The following is a 23,833-nucleotide window of genomic DNA, read 5'->3' on the forward strand; positions in this document are numbered from 1 at the left end:
CATCATGTCTACAAAATTTATAGTTCACCCTAAAGATTATTTCAATAGACTTAACTGTGTAAAATGCTTTGCTAGTGAGTAATCCTGTAGATAGCAGAAACTGTTACTGCACAATTAGTCTTTGCAGACAAAATGAATGAGTGAATGAATGAATTCACTCAGTCGTGTCCGACTCTTTGCGACCCTGTGGACTGTAGCCTGCCAGGCTCCTCCATCCATGGGATTCTTCAGACAAGAATACTAGAGTGAGTTCCCATTTCCTCCTCCAGGAGATCTTCCCGACCCAGGGTTCGAACCCGGGTCTCTGGCCTTGTAGGCAGACGCTTTACCGTCTGCACCAGGGAACTGAAGCATTCGTAATGTGTAAATTGGATTGACAAACCCAGTACTATTTAGGACAGACATTCCAAATTTCTTCTAGTACTGAGTTTTCAGTTAATCCATATATAATGTCTAAATTTAGGGATATACATGTTATTTCTGGTTTCATCTGAGATGAGACTTAAATCTAGGACTTCACTGATATTCTGCTTTTACTAGGAAGTACTGGGACTACATCTCAATTCTGAATTTAAAAAACTGTTCTGACAAAGTTCTTAAACGGAATTATTAATAATTGATTCTTTTTTTCAACAAATGCTTGCCAAGGGCACTGTGTGTAGAGTGGTAAATGTGCATAGCTTCTGCCCTCACGGAGAGGCTCCCTTATTTGAGGTCTAGGAGAGTACAGTCGATTGGCATGGAAAACCAGAAAGATAATAAGGCGGCAGGGCTTCAGGGAACCCAGGCTTTCAGTCCCAGGTCCACTGTCTGCCGAACATTAGCCAAGTTTCTTAATCTCTCTAAGACTTAATCTCTTCCTTTACAAAATGAAAATTAAACAAAAAGTTCAATATCAACAACTCCCACAAAGTTACTTCAAGGGCTAAATATAAAAACACAAAAAGTGACCAGTACATTAGTGGTAATATTACTAAATACTCAAAACATTCACAAATTCAGGGACTGGCACATAGAATCCATTCAATATTCACCCTGAGACAAGAAACTTTAAACACCATTTCCAAAGAAAGTGAATCAACTAGAAAATACACGATACTGTATTTAAACCCAACTACTGTGCCTAATATAGGCAGTTACCATCTTTTTCTTCATTTTATACTCCTTAAGGTGGAGTTGCATTTAAAAGATATTTTAAAATATGTAAGCATTCACCTAGTAACATAAGAGAGGAATTAAAAGTTAATTTTTAAAAGCTCATGCTAACCCAAACTGCATACTGTTGTTACATGAAGCAAGTGAAAGCTGCTCAGTCGTGTCCGACTCTTGGTGACCCCGTGGACTATACAGTCCATGGAATTCTACAGGCCTGAATACTGGAGCAGGTAGCTGTTCCCTTCTCCAAGGGATCTTCTCAACCCAGGGATCAAACCCAGGTCTCCCACATTGCAGGCGGATTCTTTACCAGCTGAGCCACAAGGGAAGCTCAAGAATACTGGAGTGGACAGGCTATCCCTTCTCCAGAGGATATTCCCGACCCCAGGAACTGAACCAGGGTCTCCTGCATTGCAGGTGGATTCTTTTAACAACTGAGCTATCAAGGAAGCTCCTACATAAAGCAAAATTTAGTACAAAATTTAAGTAACAAAAGAATACAGAAATAAAATGGCTGGTCAAAAATATTCAAGCACTCATTAAAACACCCAAAGAAGTTAATTTGTCCATTACAGCCACAGCACTCTAGTTCATGAACCCAAATATTCATGGATACATAAAAAAATGACTTATTCTCTGAGTATTACTTTTAACATAAAAATCTTTCAAAGTGACACTGCAAAAAAACACATTAATACATGCAAAACCATCTTGTAGATTCTAAAATTTACCTGTTTGAGTCCTTCATCAGTCAGTTTGTCCTGGTTGCCTACATGAACTTTCTGAAGTAAAGGACAGTGAGAGGCAACTGCAATAATAGAGGTGTCAGAAAGCTGTTTACACCTGTAAGCTGTATACCTAAGAAGTCCAGGACATTTAAATGCTAGAACACATACGCCAGTATCAGACATACTGCGACAATCAGAAATGTTGATTTCAATTATATTTTGACCTCTTGATGCAATTTTTTCCAATAATTCATCAGTGACCTATGAGAGGGGAAAAAAAAGCAATAAATTTAAAACTTTGCTAAAAATGGAAACTTACTTTCTATTCTTTCATTTTTTTCTAATATATAACAATTAGATTATAGCATGAAAACCATAATCGAAAAGCTTAATATTAAAGCATAATAAGAACTATCATATAATTTTAAAAGTATATTTGTTCTTTTGTCTCCAGTTTCTAGAACAGAGCTCCTAAAGTCCAAGGAATTTCCTGAGTGATGGGAATGTCTTTTGTTTTCTTTAGTTAGCCCCTTGTGACCATGCCTGAGTTTACAGTAATGAAATGACCTAAGTTGGGGCCCCTAGAGAGCTTTAGGATGGGTGCTGGTCACGAGAAAGACCAGACACCATGTAATTAGAGTATGGAAACTTCCAGTCCCATCCTCTGAGTTTCTGGGAAGAGAGGACAGCCGAAGATAGGTGATAAAAACTCTTGAACAATGAGATCTGGAGGGCTTCTGAGTTGGTGAATATTAAAGTGCTGTGAGGGTGATATGCCTTTAGAGGACAGGGAAGCTCCATACCCTCTCCCTGAAATCTTGCCCCTGGCATCTTTTCCATTTGTTTGGTCTTGGGTTATATCCTCTACACTAAAAGAGTAAACAGTATTATCCTGAGTTCTGATCACTCTAGCAAATTATCACCTTGAGCAGGGGACATGGGGAACTTCTAGTTTTAAAAATGGTCAGTCAGAAGTATAGGTGGCTCCAGACTTCCATGGTGGCTCAGATGGTAAAGCGTCTGCCTACAATGCGGGAGACCCAGGTTCGATCCCTGGGTCAAGAAGATCCTCTGGAGAAGGGGATGGCAACCCACTCCAGTACTCTTGCCTGGAAAATATCATGGACGGAGGAGTGTGGTAGGCTACAGTCTATGGGATTGCAAAGAGTCGGACACAACTGACTGACTTCGCTTTCAGGACTTGTGGCAGGTACATTGAGCAGGGACAGGCATGGGACTGAGCCCGTAAACTGTAAGGTCTGCACTGACTCCAGGAGTTAGGGTCAGAATTGAACTGAATTGGTGAAAAAGTTGGCTTGAAGCTCAACATTCAGAAAACGAAGATCATGGCATCGGGTCTCATCACTTCATGGGAAATAGATGGGGAAACAGTGGAAACAGTGTCAGACTTTATTTTTGGGGGCTCCAAAATCACTGCAGATGGTGACTGCAGCCATGAAATTAAAAGATGCTTATTCCTTGGAAGGAAAGTTATGACCAACCTAGATAGCATATTCAAAAGCAGAGACATTACTTTGCCGACTGAGGTCCATCTAGTCAAGGCTATGGTTTTTCCTATGGTCATGTATGGATGTCAGAGTTGGACTGTGAAGAAGGCTGAGCACTGAAGAATTGATGCTTTTGAACTGTGGTGTTGGAGAAGACTCTTGAGAGTCCCTTGGACTGCAAGGAGATCCAACCAGTCCATTCTGAAGGAGATCAGCCCTGGGTGTTCTTGGGAAGGAATGATGCTAAAGCTGAAACTCCAGTACTTTGGCCACCTCATTCGAAGAGTTGACTCATTGGAAAAGACTCTGATGCTGGGAGGGATTGGGGGCAGGAGGAAAAGGGGACAACCGAGGATGAGATGAACTCCGGGAGTTGGTGATGAACAGGGAGGCCTGGTGTGCTGCGATTCATGGGGTCGCAAAGAGTCGGACACGACTGAGCGACTGAACTGAACTGAAAGTTAGAAAGGAAGAAGAAAAGAATTGGGGCATGTTGAGGAGTACAAGGAGTAAGAACCAAGGCTGAAACCAGCTTTGTTTCTACTTGTTGGAAACAGTGTGCCTCTTTCTCTATTTTCTTTTCTTTTTTTTTTCAAACCTCCAAACCTAACTACCAGGAGAGGAGAAAAGCTATTAGTCTGAGTTTGTAACAAATAGCTGGGATATTCAAGACTAAGGAAGTTAAAACCCAATGGATTACTTCACATTACTGCTCTCTACACGCTCAGCCGCAACTAACTATTCACCATTCCCCCAGGATACAAACTTCATGAACTCAGGCAGGTAAACACTGTATAACTGTCTTACCCTTACCAATAAGGCAGGAAAACAAAAAGGAAACTTAAAAACAAATGCTCCGGAAGTTGTTTATTTTTTTTTCAGGGCATGTGTTATAAACAGACACACAGGCTACCCGTGGTATGCTGGAGTTGGCTTGTACCAAATCAGGCAGTCTAGAGTATGTATCCCTTTCCACATCAGCGATAGCATCACATTCTGTGACATCACACTTTTAGCTTGAAATTGGTCATGGTGAGAGTATCTGTACCACAAAAACTGGAAAATGTAACAAATCGGGGCTTTTTCTTTGTTCATTTGTTTTTGGAAGCCAGCTGTTAAAACATTCACCAGTGCATCCCTACTAACAAGATCATGGATGGTTTCCAGCAGGTGTAGTACTCCAATAAAATCATATTTTCAAGTACTGACAACCAAGGAAGAATTTAACAAGTCCAACCAACTGTCTGTAATAAGGCAATATAAAGTACTTTCTTTCTTAAATGACACCGCCATATAAACATAATGGGCAGCTGGGCAAAGGGGAGGATTGGAAAACTCATCAAAGTGAAAATTAAAACAAAGTAAGTTATCTTATTGCATTTTGCTTCCATTTCTTCACACAAAATAACATTATAGGAATACTATTATCAAAAGTATAATAATTATTATATTAATAGGGATAATGATAGTAAGGTTGTGTATCAAATGAATATACATAAAACTCACAGAACTGTACATACATGGCAAGTCAGCAGTACTATTTAGGTGTTTGCCATCGCTGTCTATTAATTCTCTCTCCAAAAAATGAGAAGTTTAGTAACTTTTCAAATGTAGTAGAAAAAAATAATAATATGGTGGGGGAAACAAAGAGGACCACAACAAAAAGGATTCAGAAGCAACCCCAAATTGCCAATCCAAACTAAAAGATATATCTATCACAGAAACCTAGCTTCAACTTGAATTTGAAAAAAAAATAAACTATTAAAGCACAGAATTACAGATTTTAGTCATTTGAACTATTCTGAAAAACTACAGTGTGAAAGAAGTGATTTCTAAGAAGAAAAAAGATATTTTTTGAGTAGGTCAAATTGAGTGTTTTTCTAGTATCAGAATCCATACCTGCTGACGACTACTAAGATCCAGCTGCTTCCAAAACTGGAAATCTAAGCAAAGGTCACGCCAGTACTTGCAAACCAATGATGCAGAAAGGCAACGTTCATCCAGAGATAAATTGGAAAATATCTGTGAATAAAAAAGGAACCACATTATATGTGTTAAACATTTTAAACGCAATAAAAGTTTTTACCAGTTAGAAAACATTAATCTTTTTTAAAAAGTGTATCCCTCATATCAAGGACTGATCACAGCAAGGGAGCTGCTCCACTACATAAGAAACCCCGAGCACACTGTCTGTAAATGGCTGAGCACCAGGTTCCCCACAAATGTGTGCTGTGTGACCCCACAAAAATGTGGGTGAGGGGGCAGCCATCCTCCAGCCATGAAAAGTTACCTTTTTAAAGCAGAAAACCATTCTAGTACAAGTGCCCATTACTGAAAGAGTCACTATTACGGACTGTCCTAAAGAGGAAGCGTGACATGCAGTAGCTAAGGTCACAGCCGAGAAAGGAAAAAAGGACACTCAGTCTACTAAAACCATGAATACAAAGAGATATTATTACCAACATTACAGAAAAAGAAAGGATTATAGGGGAGTATTATCAACAATTGTCTGCCAACAAATTAGATAATCTAAACGAAACAAACTTCTAGATATATACAAACTACAAAAAACTGATTCAAGAAGAAATAGAAAATTTCAGTAGACCTATAATAAGAGAAAATGTTGAGTCAGTAATCAAAAACTTCCAACGAAGAAAGGCGAAGGACGAGACGGCCCTAACAGTGATACATTTAAAGAACAAACAGAAATCCTTCCTAGATGACTCCCAAAACTGAAGTTTAAGGGAACTCTTGCTAATTCTATGAGGTTAGCATTACTCTGACACTAAAGTCAAAGACATCACAAGAAAACTATACACCAATGTCTCCTACCAATTTAAATGCAAAAAATCCTTTAAAAGCCTACTTGGCCCTTGGACAGCGTAGGGATTGGGATGCTGACCCTTCATGCAGTTGAAATCCAAGTGTAACTTCATACTCGGCCCTCCCTATGTGCAATTCACCACCCATAGACTGAACCAGCCAAGGACCACATACTATCACAGTGCTTACTGTCGAAAAGAAACCTGCGTGTAAGACCTGCATAGTTCAAATCCATGCTGTTCAACAGTCAACCATATCACCAAAGTAAGTCAAGCAGGGTATTAGAAGGATCATATACCACAGTCAAGTGGTACTTATCCCAAGAATACAAAAATGGTTCAACAGGCAAAAATGAATCCATTTAAGACACCACATTAATAAAATAAAGGTTTAAAAACTCAATCATTTCAATTAATGTAGAAAAAGCATTTGACAAAATGCAATACCCTTTCTTGGCAAAAATACTCAGGAAACTAGGAATGAAGGGAACTTCCTTAATGTGATAGACGGCATGTGTAAAAATCCTGCGATTATTATTATACTTAATAGTGAAAGACTGAATACTTTCCCCTGAGATGAGGAACAAGACAAAGATTTCTGCTGTTTCCACTTCTACTCAACACTATACTAGAGATTCTGGCCTGGGCAATTACATTAGGAAAAGAATTAAAGGGCATTCGGATTAGGGTCATGGTGGAGAGGTCTGACAGAGTGTGGTCCACTGGAGAAGGGAATGGCAAGCCACTTCAGTATTCTTGCCTTGAGAACCCCATGAACAGTATGAAAAGGCAAAATGATAAGATACTGAATGAGGACCTCCCCAGGTCAGTAGGTGCCCAATATGCTACTGGAGATCAGTGCAGAAATAACTCCAGAAAGAATGAAGGGATGGAGCCAAAGCAAAAACAACCCCCAGCTGTGGATGTGACTGGTGATAGAAACAAAGTCCGATGCTGTAAAGAGCAATACTGCATAGGAACCTGGAATGTCAGGTCCATGAATCAAGGCAAATCGGAAGTGGTCAAACAAGAGATGGCAAGAGTGAACGTCAACATTCTAGGAATCAGCAAACTAAAATGGACTGGAATGGGTGAATTTAACTCAGATGACCATTATATCTTCTACTGTGGGCACGAATCCCTCAGAAGAAATGGAGTAGTCATCATGGTCAACAAAGGAGTCCGAAATGCAGTACTTGGATGCAATCTCAAAAGCGACAGAATGATCTCTGTTCGTTTCCAAGGCAAACCATTCAATATCACCGTAATCCAAGTCTATGCCCCAACCAGTAACACTGAAGAAGCTGAAGTTGAACGGTTCTATGAAGACCTATAAGACCTTGTAGAAATAACACCCAAAAAAGATGTCCTTTTCATTATAGGGGACTGGAATGCAAAAGTAGGAAGTCAAGAAACACCTGGAGTAACAGGCAAATTTGGCCTTGGAATGTGGAATGAAGCAGGGCAAAGACTAATAGAGTTTTGCCAAGAAAATGCACTGGTCATAGCAAACACCCTCTTCCAACAACACAAGAGAAGACTCTACACATGGACATCACCAGATGGTCAACACCAAAATCAGATTGATTATATTCTTTGCAGCCAAAGATGGAGAAGCTCTACACAGTCAACAAAAACAAGGCCAGGAGCTGACTGTGGCTCAGATCATGAACTCCTTATTGCCAAATTCAGACTTACATTGAAGAAAGTAGGGAAAACTGCTAGACCATTCAAGTATGACGTAAATCAAATCCCTTATGATTATACAGTGGAAGTGAGAAATAGATTTAAGGGTCTAGATCTGATAGATAGAGTGCCTGATGAACTATGGAATGAGGTTCATGACATTCTACAGCAGACAGGGATCAAGACCATCGCCATGGAAAAGAAACGCAAAAAAGCAAAATGGCTGTCTGAGGAGGCCTTACAAATAGCTGTGAAAAGAAGAGAAGTGAAAAGCAAAGGAGAAAAGGAAAGATATACACATCTGAATGCAGAGATCCAAAGAATAGCAGGAAGAGATAAGAAAGCCTTCCTCAGTGGTCAATGCAAAGAAATAGAGGAAAACAACAGAATGGGAAAGACTAGAGATCTCTTCAAGAAAATTAGAGATACCAAGGGAACATTTCATGCAAAAATGGGCTCGATAAAGAACAGAAATGGTATGGACCTAACAGAAACAGAAGATATTAGGAAGAGGTGGCAAGAATACACAGAAGAACTGTACAAAAAGATCTTCACAACCCAGATAATCACGATGGTGTGATCAGTCATCTAGAGACAGACATCTTGGAATGTGAAGTCAAGTAAGGCCTTAGAAAGCATCACTACGAACAAAGCTAGTGGAAGTGATGGAATTCCAGTGGATCTATTTCAAATCCTGAAAGATGATGCTGTGAAAGTGCTGCACTCAATATGTCAGCCAATTTGGAAAACTCAGCAGTGGCCCTGGGACTGGAAAAGGTCAGTTTTCATCCCAATTCCAAAGAAAGGCAATGCCAAAGAATGTTCAAACTACAGGACAATTGAACTCACCTCACGCGCTAGTAAAGTAATGCTCAAAATTCTCCAAGTCAGGTTTCAACAATATGTGAACCGTTAACTTCCTGATGTTCAAGCTGGTTTTAGAAAAGGCAGAGGAACCAGAGATCAAATTGCCAACATCTGCTGGATCATGCAAAAAGCAAGAGAGTTCCAGAAAAACATCTATTTCTGCTTTATTGACTATGCCAAAGCCTTTGACTGTGTGGATCACAATAAACTATGGAAAATTCTGAGAGAGATGGGAATACAGACCACCTGACCTGCCTCTTGAGAAATCTGTATGCAGGTCAGGAAGCAACAGTTAGAACTGGACATGGAACAACAGACTGGTTCCAAATAGGAAAAGGAGTGCATCAAGGCTGTATATTGTCACCCTGCTTATTTAATTTCTATGCAGAGTACATCATGAGAAACACTGCACTGGAAGAAACACAAGCTGGAATCAAGATTGCTGGGAAAAATATCAATAATCTCAGATATGCAGATGACACTATCCTTATGGCAGAAAGTGAAGAGGAGCTAAAAAGCCTCTTGATGAAAGTGAAAGAGGAGAGTGAAAAAGTTGGCTTCAAGCTCAACATTCAGAAAACGAAGATCATGGCATCTGGTCCCATCACTTCATGGAAAATAGATGGGAAAACAGTGAAAACAGTGTCAGACTTTATTTTGGGGGGCTCCAAAATCACTGCAGATGGTGACTGCAGCCATGAAATTAAAAGACGCTTACTCCTTGGAAGAAAAGTTATGACCAACCTAGATAGCATATTCAAAAGCAGAGACATTACTTTGCTGACTAAGGTCCATCTAGTCAAGGCTATGGTTTTTCCTGTGGTCATGTATGGATGTCAGAGTTGGACTGTGAAGAAAGCTGAGTGCCGAAGAATTGGTGCTTTTGAACTGTGGTGTTGGAGAAGACTCTTGAGAGTCCCTTGGACTGCAAGGAGATCCAACCAGTCCATTCTGAAGGAGATCAGCCCTGGGATTTCTTTGGAAGGAATGATGCTAAAGCTGAAACTCCAGTACTTTGGCCACCTCATGTGAAGAGTTGACTCACTGGAAAAGACTCTGATGCTGGGAGGGATTGGGGGCAGGAAGAGAAGGGGATGACAGAGGGTGAGATGGCTGGATGGCATCACGGACTCGATAGACGTGAGTCTGAGTGAACTCCGGGAGTTGGTGATAGACAGGGAGGCCTGACGTGCTGTGATTCATGGGGTTGCAAAGAGTCAGACATGACTGAGCGACTGAACTGAACTGAACAGTTACAATTATCATGATCTTATATAGAAAAATTATACACAAAAAAATTTAGAGCTAAGAAGCAAATATTTGTATACACTATCAATGAACAATTCAGAAATAAAATAAGGAGGGACTTCCCTGGTGGTGCAGTGGATAAAAATCCACCTTCCAATGCAGGAGACATGAGTTTGAAGCCTGATCCAGAAGGATTCCACATACTGAAAAGCAACTAAGCCTGTGCGCCACAGCTACTCAACACTCAATTTAGAGCCTGTGCTCTGCAAGAGAAGCCTCCACTCACTGCAACTAGAGACAGCCTACACAATCACAAATAAATAAATACAACTGTAAGAAAGGAAAGCACTTCTATTTTTAATAGCATCAGAAAATGCTTTTTTACAGTTTCCGTGTCTTTATATTGAAACTTTCCATTCTTCGGGTCAATGTTATATTCTCTTATAATTTGAATAATGTTTCCTTCCAATCTTTAACATGTTTATTATAGTTTGAAGTTTTTATCTCCTAAGTCTAATATCTGTGCTCACTCAATTTCTATTAACTGTTTTGTTTCCTCTCAGTATAGGTCACTTTTTCTCTGTCTCTTTACATGTCTCATAATTTTTCATTCAAAACCAGACATTTTAGGTAACATACTGTAGCAACTCTGGAATTTGATTTACTTCTCTGAAATCTGTCTCAACTTTAATCTCCCTGGTGTTAAATGGTAGGATCTGAAGTTTGAATGTTTGTTTGCATGTCTCTGCTCAACTTTTAATTCTTATTCATATTTCTTTAGCGTAGCTTCCCTGTGTCTACATTTGGGCAAAAAAAAAAAAAAAATGCTCAAATACCTCGAGGCTGCCCTTCAATCATTCTCAAGGTTGCTTTGGCCCTTGCTTTCTGCTAGATACTCTCAAGTCTCCCCAGGACATGTGCGTAGTTTGAGTAAACCAAGAATACGTGAAGAGCTTATTATCCCTTTATGGGTCTCTCATTTCCAAGATCCGCTGGTTAAATTCCTAGCTGATCCCCACCTCATCCGAACTGGCACCACAATATGAAACTTGAAAATATGTGGGTTTTAACCATTTTCTTCCTACAAAGTTCATCACGTTTAGCTGACAGATACAGGTTGTTATTCATTGCCCCTAACTGAGTCGCTGATGGCATCACCAACTTGATGGACATGAGTTTGAGTGAACTCCGAGAGTTGGTGATGGACAGGGAGGCCTGGTATGCTGCGATTCATGGGGTCGCAAAGAGTCAGATATGACTGAGCAACTGAACTGAACTGAGTTACCCTCTTAAGACACCAAAACAGCTAGTTGTTGCTATTCAGCCACTAAGTCTTTGTGGCCCAATGGATTGCAGCACACCAGGCTTCCCTGTCCTTCACTATCTCCTGGGGTTTACTCTAATTCACGTGTATTGAGTCAGTGATGCCATCCAACCATCTCATCCTCTGTCGTCCCCTTCTCCTCCCACCTTCAATCTTTCCCAGCATCAGGGTCTTTTCCAATGAGTCAGTTCTTCGCATCAGGTGGCCAAAGTATTGGAGCTGGGGCCTCAGCATCAGTCCCTCCAGTGAATATTCAGGACTCATTTCCTTTAGGATTGACTATTGCTGTTAGGGGTCTCAATTCAAGAGTGGTATAGGCTTCCACTATTCTTACCTGAAGCTCTAGTAGTTTTCCTAAGAATAAATACATATCAATTTTTTGTCTGCCTTTGGTCAATTCCCAAAGCCCTAATAGTTTAGGACAATTTCGCCCAGTTATTTACATACATGTGTATATGGGTATTGATATGTGGGTATATACATATATGACATATGTCTGTGTGTATATATATATACATATACTGTTTGCAGAGAGGATTCACCAAACTTTTTATACAGCCAAAGTTAGAAGTTCCTCTCTGGTAGGTTTTTTTATTCTTGTTCTCCACATTTCACAGACAAGAAAATAAAAATTTAGAGAAACTAAATCATTTGTTGAAGGTTAAAGGACTACATGATTTTAAAGGGCTAACTTGTCCCTTAGCAAACAGAAGATGTCTGGCATATTCTGGAACCAAGAAACACCTTATTTAAAATATGTGTGACTTTGGATAGCACCTTAATTGGACCTTAATTTGTTCTTTTGTAAAAGTAAGATGATTGTCACAACAGATAATTGACTAAATCTAGGTAGATTTTACTCAGGTGAAAGGAAATTCAATGAGTGAGTGAAGGGAAGATAACACCTGTACCAGCAAAGACGGATTTAAAAAAAAAAAAAGCAAAATTGAAGCTGAAACACCAGTGCATATTTAACAGATCTCTGCATATGGTTTGTTGTAGGTAACCTATAAAATGGCCCTCAACGACCCCACCTCCTGGTAGTTACACGTGTGTAAGCCTTTCCTCATGAGTATAAGCAGGGTTTGTTGGCTCACTTTTAATGAAGAGTACGGCAGAAGAGATTGGGTTAAGAAAACTGTGGCTTCTTATTTTGGGTGCTCTTGACTCTGCTGCTGCGTGTGATTAGCCCTTCGGAGAAGTCTCAAATGGCATGGCAAGGGACTGCAACATCTGTCCAACAGCCAAGCAAGACCTGAGGCCTGCCAACAACCACGCGAGTAAGCCTGGCTGAAACCTCTCACGCCCCAGCCGAGCAGCCCCAGCGACATCTTGATCATAGCTTCATGAGAGACCTTGGATCAGAGGGACCCAGCAAAGCTATAAAAAGATTCCCACAGAAAACATGAAATAATAAACGTTTGTGGTCTTAAACTGCCGAACTTGTTAAACAGGAATAATTAACTAACATATGTTTTAATATACCGGCTTTTCTTAACAGCCATTAAAATGCTATCTCGCCCATACCCTAACTTCTCAGAAAATAACGACTCTGCCCCATGGTGTTTCTCTTAATTCATTTAACAAGCATGTGTGCACATGTACCTGGGCTTCTATGGGAGACACTAAGGTATGAGGTTTGTTCACTGACCTCAAAATTATATATTCAAAGACATGTCTGAATTATCTTTGGATAAGCTGAGATTGAAGAGAAAGAGCATTTCAAAGGGTGCTTTGAAAAAAAGAACATAAAGGACTGACCTGGACCAACATTTCTGTTAAATAAGAAAGAGGAAAAAATGACATCGGAAAAACTGAAATGGCACTTGGATCAAGCCAGGAAGTTGCTTACGTTAACACAGTCTTGTTAAGAACAGCCTGAGCATGGCAGAAGTCCACACCAAGAAGGCATTCTAAGGCTGCAAAAGACGAGGCATGGGTCATCTTGTATTTGCTGCTCACTGTCCTAATATACAGGGGAAAATGAGTTACTCTTTTAATCCAGGTCATCTAGCCCTGCCTCCTGAAAAACCTGTATGCAGATCAAGAAGAACCGTTAGAACTGGACATGGAACAATGAACTGGTTCCAAATAGGGAAAGGTGTATGTCAAGGCTGTATATTGTCACCCTGCTTATTTAACTTATATGCAGAGTACATCATGAGAAATGCCAACTGGATGAAGCACAAGCTGGAACCAAGATTGCCGGGAGAAATAACAACCTCAGATATGCAGATGACACCATCCTTATGGCAGAAAGCGAAGAGGAACTAAAGAGCCTCTTGATGAAAGTGAAAGAGGAGAGTAAAAAGGCTGGTTTAAAACTCAACGTTCAAAAAACTAAGATCATAGCATCCAGTCCCATGACTTCATGGCAAATAGATGGGGATACAGCAGAAATAGTGAGACTTTATTTTGGGGGGTTCCAAAATCACTGCAGATGGTGACTGCAGCCATGAAATTAAAAGATTTGCTTGTTCCTTGGAAAAGATATGACAAACCTTGACAGCACATTAAAAAGCAGAGACATTACTTTGCTGACAAAAGTCCGTCTAGTCAAAGATATGGTTTTTCCAGTGGTCATGTATGGATGTGAGAGTTGGACTATAGACAAAGCTGAGCACTGAAGAATTGATGCTTTTGAACTGTGATGTTGGAGAAGACTCTTGAGAGTCCGTTGGACTGCAAGGAGATCCAACCAGTCCATCCCAAAGGAGATCAGTCCTGGGTGTTCATTGGAAAGACTGAAGCTGAAGTTCCAGGACTCTGGCCACCTAAGGCGAAGAGCTGACTCATTAGAAAAGACCCTAATGCTGGGAAAGACTGAGGGCAGGAGAAGGGGATGACAGAGGATGAGATGGCTGGATGGCATCACTGACTCGACGGACAGGAGTCTGAGCATGCTCCGGGAGATAGTGGAGGACAGGGAAGCCTGGTGTGCTGCAGTCCGTGGGGTCCCAAAGAGTCCGACATGACTGAGCGACTGAACAGCAAGCAGCCCTGGAAAACAGAAGAGGAAGCAGAGGGCAAGCGGCTGACTTTCACAGGATGACTTGGAAGATGTAGACGTTGCTTCTGCTCCCACTCTATTGCCTAATATTTCACAGCCACCCCTATCCATGAGAGGTTAAGAAACAGTCTCTGGTTAGAGCCCATGTGCCTAGCTAGAACACGGTAGGTTCTGTTACAACAGCAATATAAAGGGAACGATATCGGGAAACAGCGATGACTTCTAGTCAAGACCTGGGTTGAAAACACGCTAAGTATTCCTAGATCTTTAGGGGCAGATCTGGACAATGCAACTAAAGTATTAATTACCAGAAAATGTACAAGTCATATTACTGATACAATCTGAACTAACCACTACCAAGCCAATACCCAAGTACTGTCAAGCCTTGAAGATTCTACTTTTGACTAAGGCATCACTATAAGTCATCAAAAGATACTTCAGACTAAAGAAACTTCCAGAGAACGTACTGTTGCTTAACATTTGGGCATACATATCCCACAGACCTTTAAAAATTAACCATGTGATACCTATATTTGGCCATTTCTTTTCTTAATGAAGAGATCTTACCTGCTATCAGACATTACTACAAGATGGAGATAAGGTTTATAAGCAAGCAGGTTGCATGCAAGTTATAGAAAGAAAAGAAGTAAATGTGTGTAGCAATTTCAGATTGACTATCTCCTCTGTGTCAGTTCAACTTTTCTGGTCTTTTCCATTTTTTTCCTATGAACATCATATATTGTCTCTTTCTTAAATAGTCTACTTACAACAACTTGCCGAAAGCTTGAAAGAAACATTTACTAACTAGTCTGTTGAATAAAGCACCACTTAGAAAAACAGAGACACAAAATATATTTCTTATATTTTTCCTTTTTTTTTAACCTGCACTGTGCAGCTTGCAGGGATCTGAGTTCCCCGACCAGGGAGTGAACCCGAGCCCCAGCAGTGAAAGCATGGACTCCTAACCACTGACCTCCAGGGAATTCCCTTTCTGGTATTTTTCTAACCATACAGCCAAAGGGAAGTCATAGATTCTAAAACTATTTCCTCATCTATAATCAAAATAAATTCTCATAGTTTAACCTTTAAAATTTAAAGCACAGCAAGCCAATAAAACCCCATCTATGACTACACAGAGTGTCAGTCTATAGTCAAGTATTCACAGAAGAATAAGTTTTATTCTAAAGCAAGTCACCAAATTCAATAAAACATGACTCCTTAAGTATTCGGGAGGAGACTCTATGAAACGATGTGCCCTCTGACACATCTCCAGGACTCTGAGCACTTCCTTGTGTTCCGGCACAAAACAGTCTAAGCTCATCGTGTCTTCCTTGTCCCAACTCTGGAATCAGTCACTTCTCCAAGAACACTGATTCCTTTTCGCAAAGAATGGTATTTAGAAGCTAAGATACGGACACTAAGCATGCTCACTGTTTTGGGCACTGCTGCTCAGATTCTCTCAGGGCAGAGGAAGGCACCGCATCCATGAACGCACACATGAGCCCATCTCCCAACACTGCTCCTAGCTTCTCCCACCACCCGGGTGTCCTTACCACGCCACCGGGGCTCCAAACTGGCCAACAGCTGCGCAGGATTCGCTATTTCTAATTGAAGTATGGCTGATTCACAATATTATGTTAGTGTCAGGTACAACATAGTGATTCAATGTTTTTACAGATTATACTCCATCTGAAGCCATACAAAATAATGGCTGTATTTCCCTGTGCTGGACACTATGTGCTTATTGCTTCAAGACTCTTGATAAGCATAAAACAGGATATTTAACCAAAGGAAAATAACTTTTTAAGAAAGTATTATTTTAATAGTAAATGCTTCCATATTTGCCTTCACATATCTTCCCTCACATTCCCTATCATTTATAGAACCTGACATCTTAAGCTGATAAAGAACAGCTCAAGTTTAACTCCCTTGAACAGCTACTCATTACAAGGTACAAAAATTTACAGGCTTCCCAAAATGAGAAGAAAACAAGTCTCACCTTTTGGTAGCCTGATTTAATTAAGTTATCCAAGATTTCCAGGCATTCTCCAGCCAAAAGATATCTTGAACCTGACTTCCTAAGGACACTTCATTTCAGCACTGGCTAAGATCATCCCTGGAACTCTAGAGACATACCTTCTAGAATTTATGTGGTACCGGAACCTTAGGTCAAAGCATTCACAAAAAGCTACACTAACTTAGTTCCTCTTACCCACTACTAATCTACATTCAAAGCTTTAAAAAGTTGTATTTACTCATTTTCTTTGACTTCCATTTTCATTGCTTTTTTAATATCTGAAAAAAACAGATTGGATACATAAGCTTTCCTCCAGAACACATTTCTCTTGTAAAACTCTTCCTTGATCACTAAAGCAACCTGTTGGTAATAAAGCTATAAAAATACAGATTTAATTAACTACTGACACACTATCAGAGACGCATTCATGGTAAAGTGGTTTTCTAATGGTGGTGATGGATTTTGGATCTCTTACCCGGTTGGCTTGGAAAAGAAACAGTCCGCTGACAGAGACCAAGGTATCTAAATATATAGCACACAAAGCCTCTGAAATTTAAATATAGATTCAAAATACCCAGTTACTCAAATAGCAACTACTTAAAAATGTTCCACTGCTGTCATTTGATAAAACTGCTATAGTGATTCTACTATATAAAAACCTAAACCTAACTGTGATATCAGTAGGCAAGATCGCTTAAAGTTTTAAAGGCAACAGGTACCAAAGACTGAGGCTACCTTATCTGATCTAAAAAAATGCATTACCAGTTCAAGATCAAACATAATGGGCTTAATTAAGTGTTCAATACCTAAGAAAATGATATCCCCATAGTTGAACTTTGAAGGGCCATTCCCTGCTTCTCAAAGTTCTTGTATTTAAAAACAATTCAACCCCAAAGACCCAATTATAAAATTAGCCTCTGACTCATACTGGTTAGAAGTTGACTGGTGTTAAGTTTCCACCTATCCTCCAATTAAGGAATTTCTTTCATAAAATCTCTGAGAGAAGGTTAATCAAGCCCTTTCACACCGTATGTTGAAAAGACCTCACGACCTGGAAACACTGAACTGAGTTCTAGCCCAGGGTCTGCCATTCACTATCTAAAATGCCCTGGGGTAAGCCATTTCACTTCTCCAGGCCTGCTTTTTTTCATGCATAAGGAGTAGGGAGTGATCAAATGACCTCAAAGGTCTCTTCCTGAAGTTACATAATTACAATTCCCAGTGAAGCTCACCATTTCAAGAAAGAATTCATTTTTTCACAGCTCCCAGGAGAAGGGGGAGACAGAGGATGAGATGGTTGGATGGCATCACCGATTCCATGGACATGAGTTTGAGTAAACTCCAGGAGGTGGTGATGGACAGGGAGGCCTGGCATGCTGCAGTTCATGGGGTCACAGAGAGTTGGACACAACTGAGCGACTGAACTGAATGTCACACTATATTGAAATAAATACAGTCTGGCATAATAGTATGGGATACGACACAACTAAAAAGAATGAAGGAAACCATATACTAACAACAAAAAACCTCCAATTCATACGGTTAATGAAAAAAACTGAACATGTACATTTTTATGCCATTTGTGGAAAAGGCTATGAAGTTTTACATAGGGCTTTCTACAATGAAGAAAATATTCTGGATATGCATAGTCCAATACAGTAGCTACCAGCCACACATGACTACTGATCTCTGAAATACAGTTACTGTGACTAAGAAGCTCAATTTTAAATTTTACTTAATTTTAACTACTGTAAATTTAAATAGTAATCAGTTCACTCAGTTCAGCCGCTCAGTCATGTCCAACTCTTTGGGACCCGAAGGACTGCAGCACGCTAGGCCTCCCTGTCCATCACCACCACCAAGAGTTTACTCAAACCCAGTGTCCATTGAGTCAATGCCACCATCCAACCATCTCATCCTCTGTCATCCCCTTCTCCTCCTGCCTTCAATCTTTCCCAGAATCAGGGTCTTTTCCAATGAGTCAGTTCTTCGCATCAGGTGGCCAAAGTATGGGAGTTTCAGCTTCAGCATCAGTCCTTCCAATAAATATTCAGGACTGATTTCCTTTAGAATGGATGGCTGGATCTCCTTGCAGTCCAAGGGACTCTCATATAAATAGTAATATGTGACTAGAAACTACTGTACCCCACAATACAGGTCTAGAAAAAAAATCTAAACTGGTAGTGGTAGTTAGTGACCTCTGGAGAAAAAACTAGATGGAGGTAGCGGTGAACCAAGGCAAACTTTTGCTTTCCCTGCATTATGCGAACTTAAAGCAGGTAATACTCACTACTTACATAAAAACAAAACTGAAAAAGACCTATTGATATTGAGTCAAAAATTTGACTGAAGCAGAGTAGAAAGAATTGAGTTTTTTCTCTTTTGCTTTTACCATACCTGGGAAAAAGTCAACAAGTATGGTAGTTTGAGTCAACTTCCCTAAAAACATCTTTAAATCATATCTCGTCACATCTTTCTCCCAAAATCTCTCCCCTCCACCTTCCCATTCTCTGTAACTATAGTAACTTCTGGTACAAAGGACTCAGCAGTACAATTTTAGAAGTTATGGCCCATTATCAGGGAAGTTGGGCATACTTTCTAATGGGGCTAATGGATTTCTGCCTCTATAAGCACAACCCTCTGGTACTGTTAAGAAAAAAAAAGTCATAGCTGCCTAAGTCTTCTCTTCTTCAAGCCATAAGAGAGCCAGAAACTCTTCACCATCCAAGGCCCTATTGTGGCTCAAAACAACTCAGGATAGAAACACTTCTTGGAGACTTCCATTATTGGCATGGTGTATGTTCACTCAGAGTCTCAACCCAGACTTCCTAAAACACCTGGTCATTCGCTCCTTCATCAATATTTACTGAGTGCTGTTAAATGCCAGGAACTGCACTTAGGGGAGGAGACAGAGCAATGAACAATATTTAAGCAGAAAGAGCCTCTGCCCTTCAAAGCTTGATCCCCAAAAGTTAATTGGGTTGCTAAACACTAAAAAACTCTAACTTCAATTCATTCTAGACAGTCCAACTCATGCTTATGCTGAATACCACGGGGACCATGAAAACCACACAGAGTAGCTCTATCCATGTTTCTAATACAAGTAATGGAAATCTACATAACATGCGTAAATACTGCAACACAACAGGGGAAGTCCAATGAATAATTTCCCCAAATGTTCCTTAGAACAAGTTTTCGACAGTCCTTAGCAAAAATGTGGAAAAGAACAATGTTGCAAATAAACTGATTGTATTGGAACTCTCTTTATTATGAAATCATGTCCTTCCTCCTTTCTTTTATTTTTGTTTTTGTATTAAAATGTCCTCTACCTCATGAAATAATGACAGTTTAGGTAGAAAGTGGGAAGTATCTGCTTTTTACTTTGTTTTTAAACAGTCTTACTTACCAAATAACAAGACAGCAATCAAACCTCTATGCCAAATATCTGTGGATATTTCATTTGTCCATGTTGTCCACTAAGTTAAAAGATTCAAGAACATTCCCTCTGCCCTAAAATGCACAGCCTGAACATACAGAGGCAGTAATTACTCCTTCAAAAATACACTACTGAAAGGTAAACAACTTCAGTTCAGTTGCTCAGTCGTGTCTGACTCTGTGACCCCATGAACCACAGCACGCCAGGCCTCCCTGTCCATCACCAACTACCGGAGTTCACTCAGACTCAAGTCCATTGAGTCGGTGATGCCATCCAACCATCTCATCCTCTTGGACATGTGGAAAAGTTAAGCTTTCCCAGTTCTTTGCTATATTATTTACAAAAATATTAATATCACAGTAAAACAAATCCAAGCACACAGGATTATAAACATGCAAAAAGTCCAATCAAAGTATATTGTTCAGAATAAAAATTATAATTGATGACAGCTACTTCAATAACAATAAAACTAGCCAAATTCTTATCTAGGTTTTTCTAGTTAGTCTTAAATATCATCCACAGTGATAAAGGGGGTTTATATTTATAAGCTCCAGAAAGCTGCAGTGTGGGGGTGAGAGAGGAGAGAAAATGAACGGAAAAGAAACTTTTTAATACTAACTTACTACAAAGTATCACGTACTTAAATTCATCACTGCTGCTGCTGCTTGACAAAACTGCAAATTTTACTTGGTAGCTGAAAGTGGGACCAGGTTTCCACGGGATATCTACCTCTTCCCCACACACGTATCCCCCCAACAAAAAATACACTTGTCCTTACCGTCTGGTAATCTGTCTGCATTACCTAAGATAATAGAACATAGCATAAATAAAAGGGTTTTCAAGTCAGACAGGCCTAAACTCCGCAGATCTGTCTGTGTGTGACCTTGGGCAAGTCATTCAGCCCCTTGAAGCACCGCTGGCCTGTAAGCTCCACAGGAACACACACCACGTCGGCCTGACTTTCGACTGTAGGCACTTGCGCTGATACATCGGTTTCTTCTTGTGTAAAGATGTTAACAATATTTCTTTCATGGCGTCAACTGAAGGATTCGGTGAGATATTATGTATATAAAGCTCTGGCACTGTGCCTGATCATCGTGGTCAAGTGCTCGATAGATAAAAGGTAACTGTTTTTTGACATCAGCTAGCAGTTATCAAATCTGAAATTACTGTCTGAACACTTTCCAACACTAATATACAAGTCTTTACTCGGTTAAGTGCAAACCGCTCAAGGGATTAAAAAAAAAAAAATTTTTTTTTTCTTTTTTTTTTTCACAGAAAACCTACAGTTTCTACAACAGTGGGCTTGGGACTCTCCTAGGTGAACCGGGATTACGCGCAGCAGACCCAAGCGATTAAAAGGACCTTCAGCGGACTCCAAGCCCCTGCACCTGAAATAACCGGGTGTCAGGGAGGCCCCCCCGCGGGGCGTGCAGCAGAGAGAACCCCCGAGCGGGCCCGGCGGGGGGTGGGGGGCACGCAGACCCACCTTAAGCAGGATGGAGGGCGGCAGCTGGTTGATGTCCGGGGCGTCGGGGGGCGGCTCCCTGTGGCAGTCGCACGGCGGATCGGGGCCCTCCGGACAGTCGGCGTCGCCGCACTCGTGCTGCTGCTGCCGGGCGACCGAGGGGGCGGCGCCCCCCGCTCGGACCGCGTCCCCGCCGGCCTCCGCGGGGGCCCCTCCCGGAGCGGCGGGGGAGCGCGGGGCGCGGAGCGGCGGCGGGGGGTGCTGCTCGGGGCCGCCGCCCGCAGGCCCGCCGCCGCCGCCGCCTCCGCCGCAGGCGCCCCCGCCGCAGCGGGGCTGCTTACAGGGGGTGCAGGCGGGGACCCCGGCCCCCTTCCGCTTGCACACCATCTCGGGGGGCGCAGGGGGCTCGGCCGGCGGCGCCCGGAAGAGCCGCGAGGCGGCGGGCGGCGCGGGCGGACGCACGGGCCCCGCGCGGGCCCACAGGAGGCTCCGGGCCGGCCGCTCCCGGGCGGCGGCGGCGGCCGGCCCCAGCTCCCCGCGGCCGGGGGCGGGCGGCGCGGCGACGGCGGCGGCGGCCGAGAGCAGAAGGCGGCGCGCGGCGTCCTCAGCGGCCAGGCCCGCGCGGCGCCGCGCCGGGGGCTGTGAGGAGGCGGCCGCGCCGTAGGCCCCGAGCGGCCGCGGCGACGACAGCGGCGGCTCCTCCTCCGGGCCGGCGGGGGCGGGCGCGCCGGGGCCGTGCACGACGAGGCAGAGCATGCAGGGCCCGCGGAAGAGGCAGTCCCGGCCCCGGGGCGCCGCCGCCGCCTTGGCCGGGGCCCCGCGGGGCCACCTGAGGAGAGGCCGGCGGCGGCGGCGCCACCAGCTGCCGCAGCGGGGCCGCTTCTGGCGCGGGCGGCGGCGCGGCTCCTTCGAGAGCAGGAGGCCCATAGGGGAGGCCCCGCGCAGGGGCCGGGTCAGGGCAGGCCGCGCGGGGGTCGGCCTCGGGCCCGCGGGCACACGCGGGCACACACACACACGGGCACACACGCGGCGCTGGGGGGCTACATGCTCTGCCCCGGGACGCCGGGAGACCACGGCGGGGCGCGAGCTCTTGGGACCCGACGGAGGCCGGCGAGCCTGCTGACCGCGCGGCTGCTCGCAGCCTGGGCCGCCGCCTCAGTTGGTCAGGGCGGCGGCGGGGGAAGCGCGGGGCGCGCCTCAGACCACTTTAACGGCGGCTCTGCCGGCGGCGGCGCGCGCGCCCGCGGCACAGCTCGGCGCGCCGGGAGCGCGCGGCCCGAGCGGGAAGGGGGCGGGGCCGCGGCGGAGGCGCGCGCGGGGAGGCGGAGCGGGAGCGCGCGGCCCGAGCGGGAAGGGGCGGGGCCGCGGCGGAGGCGCGTGCGGGGAGGCGAAGCGGGAGCGCGCGGCCGGATCGGGGAGGGAGCGGGGCCTCAGCGGCGGGGGGGCGGCTCGGGAGCGCGCGGCCCGCTCGGGAAGGGGGTGTGGCCGATCGGGAAGGGGGCGGGGCCTCGGCGGCGCGCGTGGCCGCTCGCCCCCTGAGGGCCGCTCGGCCGGGCCCGCCGTCACGGGTGCGGGCTCACCGCCCCCTGTCCCCGTCGCCCGCGGTCTCCCGGAGCCCACGCCCCCTTCGTGGGACCGGGGGGAGCCGCCTCCGAGCTCGTCGGGTGACGTCCGTGGGCACAGTCGCGCTGACGTCGCTAGGCGCACGTTCGGGAACCGCCATTGGCCGGGAACCGGCGCTCTCACCGCCCGACCGGACGCCGAGGCCGCTGAGGAGACCCGGTCCCGCCCGAGGCCAGCCCGGGTGCCCGGCGTGCTCTCCGCGAGAATGGTTCTCCCGCGAGGGACTCACGGGTGGACCGGCTCTGCCGTGTTTCTGCGCTTGTCTGCGGACACCTGTTGCTAGGGACGGACCGGCTTTCCCTAAGTGCATTTCAGGATAAACGCACTTATCAGGTAATTTCAATTCAGTCGCTCAGTCGTGTCCGACTCTTTGCGACCGCATAAACCGCAGCACACCAGGCCTCCCTGTCCATCACCAGCTCCCCGAGTTCACCTAAACCCATGTCCATTGAGTCGGTGATGCCATCCAACCATCTCATCCTCTGTCGTCCCCTTCTCCTCCCACCTTCAGTCTTTCCCAGCATCAGGTTATTTTCCAGTGAGTCACTTCTTCACTCAGGTGGCCAAAGTATTAGACTTTCAGCTTCAACACCAGTCCTTCCGATGAATATTCAGGACTGATTTCCTTTAGGATTGACTCGTTAGATCTCCTTGCAATCCAAGGGACTCTCAAGAGTCTTCAACACCACAGTTCAAAAGCATCAATTCTTCGGTGCTCAGCTTTCTTTATGGTCCAACTCGCACATTCATACATGACTACTGGAAAAACCATAGCTTTGTCTAGACGGACCTTTGTTGGCAAAGTGATGGCTCTGTTTTTTAATATGCTGTCTAGGTTGGTCATAGCTTTTCTTCAAAGGAGCAAATGTCTTTTAATTTCATGGCTACAGTCACCATCTGCAGTGATTTTGGAGCCCCCCAAAATAAAGTCTGTCACTGTT

The 23,833-nt window shown here is 43.7% G+C and overlaps 1 protein-coding gene and 1 long non-coding RNA gene across 7 annotated transcripts in view; one reads left to right on the forward strand and one right to left on the reverse strand.

Moving 5' to 3' along the window:
* FBXL17 (F-box and leucine rich repeat protein 17) overlaps nt 1–22,514 on the reverse strand; it is a 513,866-nt gene extending 491,352 nt beyond the window's left edge. For all 6 annotated transcript variants that reach the window (XM_027970556.3, XM_060416076.1, XM_060416080.1 and 3 more), the window contains exons 1-3: nt 21,291–22,514; nt 5,291–5,413; nt 1,887–2,144 (exon numbers count right to left, since the gene is read on the reverse strand). In XM_027970556.3, the coding sequence (XP_027826357.2) occupies nt 1,887–2,144; nt 5,291–5,413; nt 21,291–22,196 (1,287 nt within the window). In that variant the 5' untranslated portion in view covers nt 22,197–22,514. The remainder of the gene's footprint in view (nt 1–1,886; nt 2,145–5,290; nt 5,414–21,290) is intronic.
* Nucleotides 20,718–21,176, forward strand: LOC121819692 (uncharacterized). The gene is made up of 2 exons (XR_006060052.2): nt 20,718–20,924; nt 21,080–21,176. It is a non-coding gene; the product is annotated as an uncharacterized LOC121819692 (long non-coding RNA).
* Nucleotides 22,515–23,833: the final 1,319 nt, after the last annotated feature.

This window comes from Ovis aries, chromosome 5, assembly GCF_016772045.2.
Source record: "Ovis aries strain OAR_USU_Benz2616 breed Rambouillet chromosome 5, ARS-UI_Ramb_v3.0, whole genome shotgun sequence".
NCBI classification, from domain to species: Eukaryota; Metazoa; Chordata; class Mammalia; order Artiodactyla; family Bovidae; genus Ovis; species Ovis aries.